General features: G+C 40.2%; 1 protein-coding gene across 1 annotated transcript in view; it reads left to right on the top strand.

The window, feature by feature from the left end:
• The first annotated feature begins 287 nt into the window (after positions 1–287).
• PRUNE2 (prune homolog 2 with BCH domain) overlaps positions 288–16,129 on the top strand; it is a 141,564-nt gene continuing 125,722 nt past the window's right edge. The window contains exon 1 of the mRNA XM_059834013.1: positions 288–323. Coding sequence (XP_059689996.1) covers positions 288–323 — 36 coding nt within the window. The remainder of the gene's footprint in view (positions 324–16,129) is intronic.

The following is a 16,129-nucleotide window of genomic DNA, read 5'->3' as shown; positions in this document are numbered from 1 at the left end:
AGAACAGATCGGGGCTTTTAGGGGCCTGACGGACTGCGCAGACCAGAGCGAAACGCGATCCTGCCGCGCGGGAGGGGGCTGCCGGCTCCACGCCTCCTGCCGCGGGGCTGCGGGGGGCTCCGCGCCCCTCCGCGGCGCTCCGCGCCGGCCCTTGCGGCACGGCCTGACGTCACCGCCCGCGGCGGGCGGGGCGGGGCGGGGCGGGCGGCGGGGCCGCGCTCCGGAGCGGGCAGCGCGGGGACAGCGCGGGAGCGCGGCGGGGCGCGGCGGTCCAGGCTGCCGGCGCCATGGAGGAGTTCCTGCAGCGCGCCCAGTCCAAGCTGGTGAGTCACGGCGGGGGGCAGCGGGCGCAAAACTTCGCCCGACTTGCCGGTCACCGCAGCCCTCGGCCTCTCCCCGCCGCAGCCCCGGGTGCAGCACCCGCGGATGCTCCCAAAAACTTCTCGGAGTGTTCCAGCAGCGCTCTGGTCCTCGGCGTTGCTCAGCGGGGCGGGCGGTGGGGAGAGGATGGGGCTTGTGACCTTTGCGCCGGCTGGGGCATGTTTTGGGGGTGCGTGTTCTGCTCACACCTTGCTGCCCTCTAGTAATTGCTGAATAATGCTCTGCTTTACGAATACACGAACCCCTATTTGACAGGCACGCGGGGGGTGGCAGCGTGCCGTTTCGGGATTATTTGCGCATTTGTGGAGACTTTCAGATGCGTCGAGTTGCATAGCTGAATGGGGAAAAAATTGTATCAGATGTCACTGAAAAACCGTCATTTCTGTGGTCTAAATGTCACTAGGAGCGGGGGGTAAGTTTGGATAGGCAAGACTTAAAATAACTGAGGAATATGCAAAGGTGATCAAGGACCAGCCCCATAATTGTGTCTCACTTGCCATAGGTCGTTAATACTGTGTTCGGAATCACAGAGATATATAGGTCCTGTTCTCAGATGACTCTGTTGGTAGGGTTGTGCTGAAACTGCAGTGCATTTATTTTGTTTACAGTGATTGATAATCTGGCCTCAAATAGTGTGTGCTTTTTCTTCCCCTATGTGCAGTGCAAAAGTAGGGTGTTTTTAAGACTGGGATGGTCTTAGGCCAGCTTGTTTCCAGTCGTGAGGGTTGATACTCTGCACAAAACGCAGTTTTACAGTTGTTACCTTTCATGGGCAGCCAGCACTCCTGCTAGCTATCCCAGCTCTAGGAAGTATGTTCAATTATAGGAATAAGAGTGGGTTAGTAAAAAATAATCCCTTGGCTGCTAGTTTTGCCCCGTATTTTTGGGCACTTGGGACCTGTGTGCTTGCAGGGTCCCCTCCGCACCCTTTGGAGAATTGCTGTAGATAACTAAATGTAAACTTCTTTCTTGATAATTAGAAGCCTTCCCAGTAGGGCCTTCCCAGTTTCATAGACCTGTTAGGAATCTCTGGAGAGTGAGCAATCATAAAACCAAGATACTCTTTCTCCGATGGCCATCGTTCTCTATATGTAGTGATTTGTAAAGGATGGTTTGTTATATCATTTTTTGTTATGCATATGTTGGAAATCAGACAATCAAGGCATTTTTCAGAGGACTGGCAAAATAGAAGAGAAAATTGATCCCTTGGTGGCTCCTTTAATATTTAACTGTTTGGCAAATGTTAAGGGTAAACATGAGGTGTGTCTTCTTGGTCACATGCCAGCAAAGTTGTTTTACTATGTATCTTAAGGAGTTTGTAAAGTGTTTCCCTTATGTTTTCATGTAAACAGTCTAAACTTTGGTAGCCCTGTTAAAAGATACTGCATAGCGCAGTTACAAATACTTCATACATTTTCATATCAGCGTTTCAAATACTGCAACATTTGAACTGGAGATTCAGTTTTGACAAGTTTCCTGCTCAAGTACGTCAAAGGTGGTCTTACTTGATAGACATTAATTATGTTATGATAGCGGTCCCCTCTGCACCATTAATAAATGGCAAGCAGCAAGTACAACTTGATTTTACTACTAAAAGCAAATACTGCATTAATCATTCTGAATAGCTATTGATTATCAGAAAAGAGTTGTCTGGAAAAGTACAATCTGAAGAGGCCCATGGATAATAGATAATATTATTTCTTTAATTCATATGAAACAGGTGGTGCAGCAACTGAATGGGAGCCCTTTTTATTCCTGCAATGTGGGTTTTCAAAAGAAATGCAGACTTCTCTTTGTACTTTCTGAACCGTGGGAGAAAAATGCATGTTTTGGAGCAGGTCACCTCTACAGAGGAGTATTGTAGGGGGGAAGTGTCTTTCTGACTGTGATGTTTCGTTGTATGGCCACGTAGGTTGAGCATGGCTGGGGAAGGAGCATCTGAGTACTAGCATGTTCAGTTCAGAACCGATTTATAAATCTTATAGGTTGACTTCAATTTGCCAGTTTACTTTGTACCACAGTAGCCTGACAAAAGTGAGCCAGAGTAACTGAAGGTTTGCATTCTGCAACACAGAAGGCTGATGGTATGTTTTCCCTCCTGCTTGGTCAAGCCTTTTGTGGGGAATCTTTCTCTGTTGATACAAGGTAGCCATAGACTGAGCTGAGGGCAAACCAGGGGCTGTGTTTGGTTTGCCACTGACGAAAGGTAAAGCTGCCCAGGTAGAGGGGTGAATGGCTCAGAACTTATGAGCTGCTGTGTGTTGCTGTGCTACTGCAGCCATGTCTGTGGAAGATGCTGAAGCCCTACAGTTGTATCTCAGAGGCCTGATGATGCCAGTCTTACCGTGCTAGTATTTCACACCATAGGTAATCTTGTTAGGTTAAACTGATTACAGTGCACTGACTACATGAGTGTTACTCAGCGTGAGTAAAGGAAAAATTTCTTTACTCATGAACAATAGCTCCAGAAGAACAATTGCTCTAGACTGTGCAGGAGAACCTATTACTGCAAGTGCTTCATCATTCATCTGGGTCTGGCTCCAGACACAACATTAATCAAGACTGTTTTTCCACAGGGAGCCTGGGAGTATACCACACAAAGGACTTGCGCATTTTTTTGTTTTCGAAGACTCTTGTATTGTGTACCGTCATTGATTGTCAGGGAGGAAAATTCTCTGTGTATTATCTATTAATAATAAAATCTCCATTAGGCTATGTTTTCTTTAAGAACAATGAATTTTGATTTTGTGACTTCTCATGTAGTCATAGAACATTCTCAGTAATTTTCAGTTCCCATTTTTAAGATTGTTATATATAATCTATGTAAAACCAAGGGGAAAAATATTAGAAGGCAAAACATGTCAGAATATAAGAGATGCTGGACTGACATTTTTGGGCATTTATGGTTCACGCCTGCAGGTTGTTCCCCAGTTTTTCCTAAGTCTAGTAATAATATGAGAATAGGTGAGACTAGGTGAGACCAAAGGTCCTTCTAAACCAGCATTCTGTCTTGGCCAAGGGAGGATTATAAGCAGCCGAATATACAGTTCTGCTGATCAGGTGTTGAAAGCTTAGATCAAAATGTGTATCTGAACTACCACGTTAGCCACAGCTAGAGCCATCTTCCATACGTTTGGCTGCATTTTGGGTTTGTTTTTTTTCTTTTTTTTTAAATCAACCTATGCTTTGGCTTCCACAAAATCCCTGAGACAGTGAGTTTTACAATTTTATCATGTGCTCTGTGTGAGTGGGGCAATATCCCTGTTTGTTTGCTTTAAATCATCTGCCCGACAATTTTATTGGGTGTTCCATGGTTCTTATGCCTTGAATGAGTATTTTTTGTTCACTTTCTTTGTGGTGTTCAGTTAAGTATTATCATATCCCCCTTCTCTTCTCCCAGACATTTCCAAGCTAAGGTTTTCTATTGCCCATTCTTACACGAGCACTGTTCTATCACTCTGCTCATCCTTGTGGCCTCTCTCTGAAGATTGCTTAATTTTATTAACCCTTTGAAAGTCGTGGAGCCCAGAACTGCCTGCCGTATTTAAGAGATGAGTGCATAAAAGACTTTGACAGTAGTATAACAACATTTCTTTTTTTTTTTCATTTTCTTAAGAGTTCTTGGTATTCTACTTACTTATTCTATTCTTTCTTATTCAATTTACTGTCAGAAAGCATTTTTCTGATGCTTTCAGAGTATCATTTAAAGTGAACGCATGATGTTTTTTCTGCTTAGTAATACCCATTTTAAAGCCTGCCTGATTGTGTATGGTACCTAAATATAGTTAAAATATTGAGGTGGGATTGTTTCCTCACATTTTCCCTAGTCTGCACTTCTCAACCCCCATTTCCATTTACTGTTTTATTACCTAGTCCCTCAGTGTCATGAGTCCTTTCTGCAGCTCTTCTAGTCAGTTTTAGATTTGACTCTCTTGAATAATCTGGTATTGTCTGCAGCTTTCGTCATCTCATTATTTGCCTGCCTGTCCTACTGGAAGTAATATTATTTTTTATTTATGGATATGAAGAACAGCACATATCCCAGCACATATCCTTGTGGAGAATCCTTCACAGATATTTTTCCTTCGTTATGAAAACTGACGATTTCTTCCTGTCCTTTTAGTTCTTTATTATTCCATGAGGGGATTACACCCCTTTTTTCTTTGGTCATTTAGTTTCTTTATTAGCCTCTAGGAAATTTTTCCAGTAATATTTTTGGAGACCCAAGTACAATGCATTGACTAGCTTGTCCTTCTCTGCATGCTTGTTGAATTATTCAAAGAACTTTAAAAGATTTTGTACCAAAATATCATACTAAACAAAACCTTGCTGTGTCTTCGCCAGTATATTATGTCATTGATATGTTTGGTGGCAATTCAGTCTGACTCTCTCTGGGGTTAGACTATTCAGGCACAGCTAAGCTCTCAAGTGGGAGAAGAGAAACTGATCAGTCAATACATAATTTTGTATAATTTAATAAGAAAAATACATCAAAAGTTTAAGGCTTTAGTGGTGTAACTTCAGAATTATTATCAGAAAGATAATCAAAATGTTAAAGGCAATTAAATAGAGAAATAAAAATTCAGAAATTATTTCTATAGTAATTCTGTGATGTGAAATACTGTGTGCTGCATGAGGTAGTTAAGTTTGGTATTTTTCAAGTAATCTCATACGCTTCAAACTGTTTGCAGTGAAGCTGAATGACTGTGAGAAGTTAAATCAAGGGAGTCATGTCAAGAAAGAAGCTGTAAGAACTTAAAAAAAAAATATTAAAAAAATTGACAGAATTCCCCCTGAGAGATGCTGAGACAATGGCTGCCAGCCAGTACTTTTTCCCTGGCCTTAGGTCTGTGCTTAATGGAGAGCCTAATGCTTCATATGCTGGCTTCAGGGAAGTCAAAGAGGACAGAATGAGCTCCTGAAAGGGCTTAATGTGCAGATGATACTGAGATATCCACACACTGCAGCAAACGGCTTCAAACTAGCAATTGAAAGATGGCCCTCCCGCTGCAGAGAACAGCAGATTAGCTGGGGAAATAATCTTTCTAAATGCTGTGTCATCTTCAGCAGTTAACAGCATTTGGAATAAACCCCAAAGCCCCTTAAAACTTCAAGTTCTTTTAATCCCTTGCTGCCGTAAGAGATGAGACTATAATGCTAGACCAATGTTACACGCGGCAGAATAATGGACTGGGTAAATGGGGAATTATGCCCCTAGATAGAAGTGCCCAGAGAAAAACTGGGCTGTGTGACTGGACATTTTCCAAAGTGAGGGCCAGGCCCATGACCAGGGAGATGCCCTTGAGAATAGTGAAAAAGGCTTCCAAGGCATTGCTTTGATAGATATGAAAAATGAATGTTGTGCTTGTTTCTGAGGCAAAGAAGTTCAAAGAACAGTTAGTGATGATGGCATGACTTCAGCAGATTTATGTGACCGCAGTTTAAAAACAAGCTGAGTCACTTACATGTTTATTCGTATTGCCTTTTATTTGCCTATCTGGAGTTTTGTTATCAGTGTTAGGCAGTGGTTACTTTGAAAATAATATTTGATTTAGCTGGAATAAAGTGGTGGCTTTATGGGAAGTGAAAGACATTACAGAAGTGAAGCAGAAGTTTTTTCCCAGAAATTGCTGAACTTATCCAAGCAGAGGGGTAAAAAAGCTTTCAAGCATTAAGACAAGGAATCAAGCCTTACCCTCTCATGTATCTTCTTTGCATTAATCCAGCAGCACACAGGGGACTTGACTCCATTTAGCAAGGCACTTACAGTATATACAGAATTAGGAGTATGAGTAATGGTATTGACTTCAGTTGGAAAACTCACATGTATAAGTTGTACATACACCTAAAAATGTTGCAGAATCAGAGTCTTATAGCTGATTAACCTTGTGTTCCTTAAATCAGTCAGAAGAAACCATGTACTCTGCAAGCAGGAACTTCAGAGTCAGGGTTCATTAGTAATGTGGAAAAAAGAGCAAACATTGCGCTAACATAATTCTGAGATAAATATTTAAACAAAGGATAGTTATGAGCCATTCTGAGCAGATACAGTAATATCAAAGGACTTGCAGAAAAATATTTTTGGAAATTCTATGGAAGAGTAATTCCGAATATACATTCAATATGAGGAGAAATGTCTGAGGGCATGAAAATAGGAAGATGGAGATGGGACCATCACTCTAATGCAAATAAGACATGCTTGTAGGGTGATATAAGTGTTAAAAAATGCAGTTCTGGGATACAGTCTTCATATCCCATGGTAAGGCAGTAATAGACCTTTGTATGTGTATACACACACATACACATCTGTCTTAGGGAGGGTTACATCCTGCAGACTTACTCTGCCTCTTTTTTATCATCATTATGCAATTTCAAGTGGAACGCTTCCTTCTGTTTTGGGTACCATATAACCAAAAATATTTCTTAACTGGAGGAAGAATTTAGAGAATCATAACAAAATAGTTCAAAGAATTGACTTCCAAGGAAATAAAAATGAACTAAACATAAAACTTGCTTAAATTACTGCTGAGCTGAGACATGAGAGCAGTCTGGATCTATGGGGTGCTAAAAGCAATGCAAAGAAGGAATCATTCATTCATGTACATAAGTATAAATAAAAAATTGCAAAATGGTCATCAGAGGCTTAATAACAAGAGAATATTTCCTGAAAATCAGATCTTTTAGCTAGGAGAGCAGTTTCCCAGAGGAAGGAGAGGAAGCCCTTCCATAAAAGCAAATCAAAATAAAACCTGTATTGGATGAACATATGTAAAACTACCTTAAAAAACAACCTACAGTTGCAAGAAAAATGTATTAGGTGATTTAATAGCATTTTACAGTTGCACTAAAGCCATATAGACTACAAACACGTAACAGAAGCTGAGAATTAAAAATGCTTTTCCCCCATGGATTTTCTTGGTTTTGGAGGACAGAAGTAACATTTTTAAACTATAGTCTACATACCTTGCCTTTCATCAGTCTCTGGTGCGTGGTATTTTCTCCTTTTTCACAAAAAAAAGGAGTGGAAATGGAAGAATAAAGGACATCTTGGTGAATTTTCCATTGGAGGAGGTGAAGTACATCAGATTAATCAAGATTAAGCCGAATTCTCTCCTGAATAACTTTATGGGTGTTGAATGCATGCGTAGCTGACATACTTTGTTCATTGTTCTACACAGAAATAAATTCCAAAGGCATTTCAGTGCAGTATACGTCAATTTACTAGGGTATCGTGCTATCCATACTATTCTTTAAGTTTGGTACTCTGGTATTGACCAGGATCCTGTTGTGCTGGATGCTATGCAAATACTTCATAAAAAATCTGTTCAATCCCTGTCTTAAAGGGTCTGTAAAGTAAGTTGGAAAACATATAGGAGGAAGCAGATGAATCCAAAGTAATAGTAGGTTGGTAGTAGGTAGCTGTGATAATGTTTATGTATCCTAACCTGTTTGTTAGCATTTTGGCAAAGGGCAGCTTTCAGTAGTAGTTAGAAAAAGGAAGATGTGAAGGTTTGGAAACATGTCTTTAAGCACAGGGACAACATAGGAGGAAATGAGAAGATTGATTGCTCTTTCCATTCCTCTGCTATTGACCAGCTGGAGATAAAAGTTAACATTTCCTTATTGAATAGGAAATGATAGATGAAGCAGTGGAAGGTTTGAAACGGTTACAAAATGTAGTTTAGGGATTCTATTTAATGTGTTGGAACAAGGAGAGACAGGAAAGGGAGGCCTGTAAGTACAGAGCCGAGGATGGTTCTGGAAGCTGCCAGGTTAACTCTGCTGAAGCCAAATAACTTTTATGTGATTAGACCATCAGGTAATTATAGCCAGAGTGTTAGCTCTGAGAGGTTGATGAGAAAAAAAACCTGTGGGACTTTGCAACAGGCAGGATGTGCGTGTCTAAACTGAACATGGTGTCATGATTACAGGCTGGAGTGATGGGCGAGATGATAGTTTTGTTAATCCCTATATACCTGTTATATATGTCCCTGTGAGAGAGAGGTTCAGTAAAAGGAGAGGGAGTAAAAGCTCAGCTTTAGGTGTGCTGAGTTGGAGTGTATGGTGAGATTATGCCAGGGAGGTGGGGAGAAGGTGCGGGATTTTAGTGTGAAAGGGGCAGGACTGGAGCAGCACCAAAGTCCTGTTTGCCAGCCTGGAGTCCTGAGGGAAATCAGGCTCAGAATTTAAATTACTTGATAATGTTCCTGTTATATTCTTTTTCTCCAAAGAAGAGAGCCTGGTGCCAGCAACAGTTAGACAGGTCCTTAACAACTGGAATGATATCACTTGTTCTAATAAGATACAAATAGATTGCAGCACAGTAAGGACACAGGACGGACAGTGAAAAGGTTAGGAACATTTCAGAAAACGATGACGTCTGGATGATATCAGATAGTTCTCTTTCCTTGTTTACTGTATCATTTGACAGTAACTGAATAATGTGTAATAGACCTAATTGACATAATTCACTGGCCCAGTTCCATCTTGCACAGTCATAACCTGCTTTTGTACATTCCCCTCTAGCCTCAATTTATTAGTCTTAAGCCTCCTTACGTCATCTTCTGTCTAGAGCACAGTGAGATTGGGCAGTATACCTGACATGATTTGCCTGTTTTGTACTATTTAGGAAATTTTGATTTTTCTGTATTTTGATAGCAATTATTTGGACACAATTATTTGTCTTTATGTCCTTTTGTAATTGACAGTTTTGATTCTGCTTTAGTTTTCTGTGTGGAAGTGGCTCTGTATACAGTGCCTGGCACTAACTAACCAAGAAAGCCGCTGAACCAGCCTTTGATTAAGTGACAAACCATCATGTTGAAGTGAGCTTTTCCCTAATGGTTAATCTTATTGTGCTACATTGTGATACAGAGCATAAGAACGATTATACTTAATAGATACTTCCTTGCTCTTGTACAATAGTGATTAAAAATCCTGAGCAAAGATGAGTTGGTAGGGAAGAAGAAACCTCTGAATTGTTTCTTCAGACATCATCATGCTTTTATAACTCTTGGAAATAAGTGGAGATAGAGTCTAGCTGGTGTGCTGACAGAGAAAGGCATATTCTGCTTGATGAACCTTGCATGCTGTTCTGCAGTCAGTGGCATAGGAGGAAAGAAAGGAGCTTTTCTTTTGAGTTTGTTTTTTTTTAAAAATCAGAAGCAGAATTGCTCCATTTAGAAGATATTTGACTCTTTGTGAAGCAGCGATAAATGGTAAACTTTTAAACACTTGGAGGGACAGTCTCTCCTAAATATAGACAGTTGGCAAGTGATCAGTTGACCGATTCAGCAGCCTTTCTTTTATTTAGCAAAGGTTTTAACACTCAAAGTCATTTGCAGGCCTGGCTGGATTACAGCTGAGTCAAGTGGAGTGCAGTGATAGGTTAACTTGCTGGAAAAGTATACTACTAGTTTTTGACAATGCATGTATGCAGTCCGTGGAAGTGTCATGTATGTTTACCTAGTTATCTTACAGATAAATCTGTTTGAGACTGTATCATGAGCATTACTAAGAAGAGCAAGTGGCTTTACGTGACGTACCTGTGTATTGTGTGTTTAAGAGGTTTAGGTCTATATGAAATCTTGGAAAGGTTAGCCTGCCAGGTTCTTGCGTGGTTTTTTATACATGTTTGAAGCCTATCAAATTAAAAGACCAGATATGATTTTAAAACCACTGTTTCACTTATGGCCTTTCTCTGTTTTTGGATTTGTTTCTGTGTTGCTTTGAGGTTTTGGTCTTTTAATTCAGCAAGCATAAAAATAGAAATTACCCTTTCAATTGAAATAACTTTAGTGGAGAAAACAAACAAAATTTCCCCTTTCTGCAAAGATGGATTTAGCTGTCCTTTCTCTTGACTTAGTTAAGATAGTAGCTGTGGTAATTTTTTCACTAGCAAAAATACTGTAATTAAAGTTTACCTGAACTATGGCTTATTTTTTTCCTTCAACATGAGTTACTTGTTCAATTTGTGAGGGGTTTACAGGCTGAATCGTATCACTAAGGCATAGTCTGTGGTAAGAGATGATATACTTCTTCTCCGCCACCCCTCAGGGACATGTGTGCGTTTATCTCTTTGTGATATGATGGAACTGTAGAGGCTAATGATAGATAAACTGTGCAGTTGCTGCAACCAGCTTTAAAATTATGCATCTTGGCTATTTTTTTACATAAAAGTTGTTTTGTATATGAGAGGAAGAGGTGTGGGATGCCTTTGTACAACTCGTTGCTTTCTGCATATTCTGAGAGGCTAGCTACAAACTTACACAAAAACAGTTCCATGCTACTATGTGGAATTTTTTCCCTCCTTTGAGAATTTGATGCACACTAGAACTTCAGCGTTAGGAAGAATAAGTAAAAGCAGTGACTTCATTTATTCTTATGAAGGGTGGCATAAGTGTTCATTAAAGCATTCATTCCAGGGATGAGAGAGTGGTGCAGATTGGAGTTCTAGTCTTTCATCTCCAGAGACATGGACTCATACCCTGTTTTAGATCACATGTGAAAATGAGTTAAGTGATCTAATCTTAGCAGCTCTTTGTTCACCTCCCAAAATCATTGCACTGTTTTCAACTGGCAGCTTTTGCACAGTGGAAGAGGGATTTCTAAGGCTGGGTCTGAAGTCTTTTGGTTCATCTGTTTTGCAAAGTTTGTGCAATTGTTGTTGGTATGAGCCTGTCTCAGTACCAAAGTGTTGAGCCTTCATTTAAGAAAGCAACCAACCAACAGCTCCCTCCCCCCTCACTGTGTGAGAATTGGGCCAGTTACAATTTCACGGTCTGAAAGGATAATATATTTACAGATTCTAAATAAAACACAAATTACAGCTGATAGAGAAAGTGAGCTGATCTAAAGAAATATTTTTAGTTAAGTTTAGGTAGATGTGAAGACTATGAAGTCTGCTTGACTGAAAATGATGAGATCTTGTTTCTTGGAAATAGAGCAAGTTACAGTATATAACTTACTTGTTATGGAAACAGTTTATATGCCGTTTCTGTGTTCTATATCTGTCCCCATATAATTTGATTGTGTCTCTTTACCAAATTGTCTATGGTGGCAGAAACCATTGCTTGAGAAAACTTTTCAGGCTTTCTATTGATTTTTTTTCCTCTGCAACCATCTTGTAGAACTTATTTGAGATTTCATTCTTGCTGTCAAGTGTCTTGCAACTTTTCTATTAGATTGGGAATTCAAGTTCTGCTCTGTGTTACAGTGGTGAAAATACAGAGTAATGCCAGTTCTGGTAGCAGTAGTTTATGTTTATACTGGGAAAAACAGAAGAGACTGGTTTCAGCATGCTGAAATGGAACACTAAATATAAAAATGCTTTCTTTGATGCAGACAGCAGTGAGCAGGTGAACTTACCTTCTCGCTTCCTTTCCTCCTCAACTTTGTAGCTTCCAAAGAGGGGAAAGGAATGATATTTTTATTTATATATTTAATTTCTTTTCTTTTTCCTTTTTCCTCTGTTTTCTCTCTGTTCTCTCTCTCTTCCTGCCAGTAGGATATTTGATAGTCAGAGCCATGATATTGCCATGTGGCTTTTAGGAGTGGGGGCATATATACCAATCTATGTGAAACTAGTATAGTCTCTCAGTAAATTTCAACAGTTCCAGCACGCTGTAGTACAAGTACTCATGGTTCTCTGCAAGTGCTTGTAATATCACAGTTAGTAATTTCCTTCTGTGCCAACCAATGAGGTACAGATTGGTTCTTCTGAATGTCTTACAACGTGTAGGATAAATTAGTCTTTTGGCATATGATTGTTTATGAACTGCCATTTTCTGTTCTACCTTACAACATGCTGTCCATTGATAGACAACCAGACAGTTCATCCTGTCTGCCTCTGAGGTTATTTCTCTTTGCATTTTGCTGCACTGGAAAATAAGCAAGGATGCCAAACAAGATGTGAAATGACATTCTAAACCTTTCTAGCCCCGCTTAATTACAGGTATCCTCCATTGTTAACTGAGTGCTTAATCACTTACCTTTTAAGCTAGTTAGATACTAATTTTAATTCTTTGCACATTTCAGTTTTTCAGAGCTTAGATTGGTGCTGTTTGATGATGTTGTGGAAGAAGCAACCCACTTAGTCGACGTATTACGTAGTGATTAAAATCTAGCTGCTTCTCTCCCAACCAGATAATAATTACTGATATTGAATTAACATCAGTGTGTAAAAACATAATCTACTCTTTACTTCCATAAATCAGAAGTGGTTTTACAAATTAAGCTTATGGGTAATTGAGGGGCAAGGAATTCTGCTTAAGAAGTGCTAGACTTATGGCAGAAAGCCGGGAAAACCCAGCACTATTTCATAGTATTGTTTTGAGTTGATGCAGCAACCCTGTGGTACAATAGCAGAAGTTACAGCTGGAGTAGTAATCCAACATGTTCTGTCCAATTTGAAAGCCTAACAGGTGATAGAATAGATTGCACTCCAGGCATTGTAAGGTGAGAACGTGTCTCTCAGATGCATGAAAAAGTCTGTTACAGATTTATTGCATTGTGAGAACATGGGACTTGCTTTAGAGTACAGGTTTCAATTTTAATATTTCCAAAGTGACTACATAGATCCTTTAGGTAGAAAGCATATATGTTAGCAGGAGAAAAGAAACCAAGATAGAGGAAACTGGAAGTAAGGTGTAAACACTGAATGTGGCTGTCCAACCTGACATCCCAGCCTTACCAGTTTTCACTTATCCCGTATTATTGAAATACCACTTTCATCTAGTTCACCTGCTTGTGTGCTCGCACTCTCTGTCACTCACACACACAGAGAGAAACATAAACCCTCTCTCTCTGCAAGTGGATTAATGGACTAGGGAGCCCTTGGGCAGAGTTCTCTGCCTTAAATGCCTAAACCCGACCACAGTGCGAGGCTGAGGACTATTTCTGAAATCCCACCGAACCAGCTGGGGGACAATGTCTGTGTTTTTTGCATGCGCATGCACGTATGTGCACTCATATGCCTGCTGTAGTGCATCTCTCTACAAGTATAACTGGTGTCAAGCTCAGGTGATGCAAGGGGATGCAGTGTGTTGTATTTCCCACTCACCTCTAGGGAGGCTTCTTCGTGAAATTGTTGAGATGTACAAGAACATTCCTGAGGTGACAGGGGTGGATACCTTACTGAATAAGGCTGGTCCTGTTGGTGTCTTTCATAGCTACTAGAAATACTGTCCTCTTAGGTAAATTTACACCTCTGAAGAAAGGGGAAACTAGACTTTCCTTATGGCCCTATTGTATGCTATAGCTTTTGCCTTTCTGACAAAAACTGTTCAAGTAATAAAGTACTCTTAAAGTTCTATTTCCACTTTGATTTGAAAGAAAAATTTGAAGGCCTCAAGAGCAAGACTTCCGAGGAGTGGCTGAGGTCACTTGGCTTGTTGAGCTTGGAGAAGAGAAGGCTGAGGGGTGACCTCATGGCAGTCTACAACTTCCTCAAGGGGTGCAGCGGAGGGGGAGGTGCTGATCTCCTCTCTTTGGTGACCAGCGATAGGGCATGAGGAGATGGAATGAAGCTGCATCAGGGGAAGTTCAGAGTGGACATTAGGAAAAGGTTCTTCACTGAGAGGGTGGTTCATTACTGGAACAGGCTCCCCAGGGAAGTGGTCGTGGCACCAAGCCTGTCAGAGTTCAAGGAGCGTCTGGACGATGCTCTTAGTCATATGGTTTAGTTTTAGTCCTGCGAGGAGCAGGCAGTTGGACTCGATGATCCTTATGGGTTCCTTCCAATTTGAGATATTTTATGATTCTATGAAATGTGAAAAGTTTTTAGTTCTTTCTTTGAAACTGAAAGGAATATGGTAAAAAATTTTTGCAAGCTTTTCTACAAAATCTGAAATAGATCTGTTCTTCCATGTAGTCATAATTTGACATGCTCTTATGTGTATTTTCAAGGCTGGATATTAATAAGTATGTCATTAACAGATATGTTCAGAGCATCACAGGTTCTTGAGAAAACATTTAAAGTCAACCAACTGTCATTTTTAACAGGAAAGAGAGGGTAAGCTCCATCCCCCAGAGAGCCCATCAGAATCCACAGCTGCACTAAACAGAACAGTTGACTGGATGTCACCGACACTGTACACAGCTATAGCTGAAAGATCATTCGTCTTCCAGTTAAAAAGATTTAGCCCTCACAATAGGCTATTCATCTATGACAGCCCAGAGAAGCTAAGGAGTGGCATGCTTTCTAATTAAAATACTCCTTTTTTTTTGGAAGAGTAACACGCCATTGTGTTTGTTTTGAGGACCCATTAATACATTTCTGAATGTTTAGAAAGTAACTAGTTTTTGTGATAATTTGGTGTGAGTTAGGTTGATAGGTGATAGACAAAAGAGCATGTTGTGCGCACTGAGAGTTGGAAACTGCTATAACAAGAAAAATAACCACAAGTGTGTAAGAATAGATAGCAGGCAGGGCAATGGAATTTTCTTGCACTTTCTGCATCTTTACAGAATACATGGGTACTTGCAAGCCCCATTCTATCCCTGTGCATTAACACTGAGTACTATTTTGAACAAGGTTATGGTCTGACACTTTAAGTTAGGAATAGCTTGCTGGAAATCATGGAACTTTATTTGAAATGATTGGTGAGTGAGACAGGGTCAAGGCCAGGGAGCGAAAAACACACAAAAACCGAAAAAATGAAAAGTGGGAAGTAGAATGGTAATATGAAAGATATTATGTGTTGCATGCAGAAGTGTCCTATTTGGTTCCTGGTTCTGTCAGTAATCTAAATAAACTTGAAAACTTGAGTCTTGAAAACTTCCTCCTTCCCCTATGCTTACATTCTCTGTCTGCAATTTTTAGTTACTATTGTTAGAGAGATACTAATTTCAGGGTCCCAAATTTACATAATTGCAAATGTTTCTGAGGGCATTTAATTAATGTAAATCAACATGCATAAAGTTTAAAATAGCTCAAACCCACTGAGCTTTAGTAACTAGGTCTTTTTCCTGGCAAGCACTTATAAAAACACCTATATAGATTTGATAGTTGTACTGGGAGGCCAGAGAGCAGTGTAAATCAAAGGAACCAAATGTCAGTTGGAAATTTTGGGGTGTTGCCAGTCACAGAGAGTTGGGTTTTCCCCTCCCTCTCCTCTTTGGTGCTCATAGCTTCTGCTGCTGAATGATCTGTGAGAAGAAGGGTTTTCTTTTTGTTCTGAAAAAGACCATGCTGAACCATAATGCTGTTTCTATTTTTGACAGGGTGGTCTGTCATCCAGCACCTAATACTAAAGCTGTCTAGTCTCTATCTCTTAAAACGCATCTCTTGTAAGTGCGTCTTTTGAAGTGTCCTTGGAAGAAAGGATCAACAAGTCTGATTTTAGCTATCATCTGCTCTTTAATTACAGAGAGTAGTGCCAAATCCTTGAATTGGAATTTTTATTAGTCGGGAGAAAAAGGAAGACACAGAACATCAGCGTGATGTGTTCCTTTTAGCTAATGATGGTCTGTAATGGAAATGTGCTCAGTAAGTCAGTTGCGATACCTTTTTTGTCCCTGTCCTCAGGCCCACATAGGTGCTGTACCAAGAAACCAGTAAATGGGTGTTGGGTATAATTTGTTCTGGTTCTGAAGTACTGGTAGTGAGGAGAACAGGAGCAAACATGCCAAGGACTGACCATACAGTCTTTGAGGTGGGAATGGAAAACAGGATCCTTCTCTGTTTGTACACAACTTCTATGTGGAGTGGTAATTCCTGAGCAGGTATTCCTCATATTTAAAGTCTTAC

Source organism: Gavia stellata, chromosome Z, assembly GCF_030936135.1.
Source record: "Gavia stellata isolate bGavSte3 chromosome Z, bGavSte3.hap2, whole genome shotgun sequence".
NCBI classification, from domain to species: domain Eukaryota; kingdom Metazoa; phylum Chordata; class Aves; order Gaviiformes; family Gaviidae; genus Gavia; species Gavia stellata.
The sequence above is the reverse complement of the archived record's forward strand: the minus strand, read 5'-3'. Positions and strand labels throughout refer to the sequence as shown.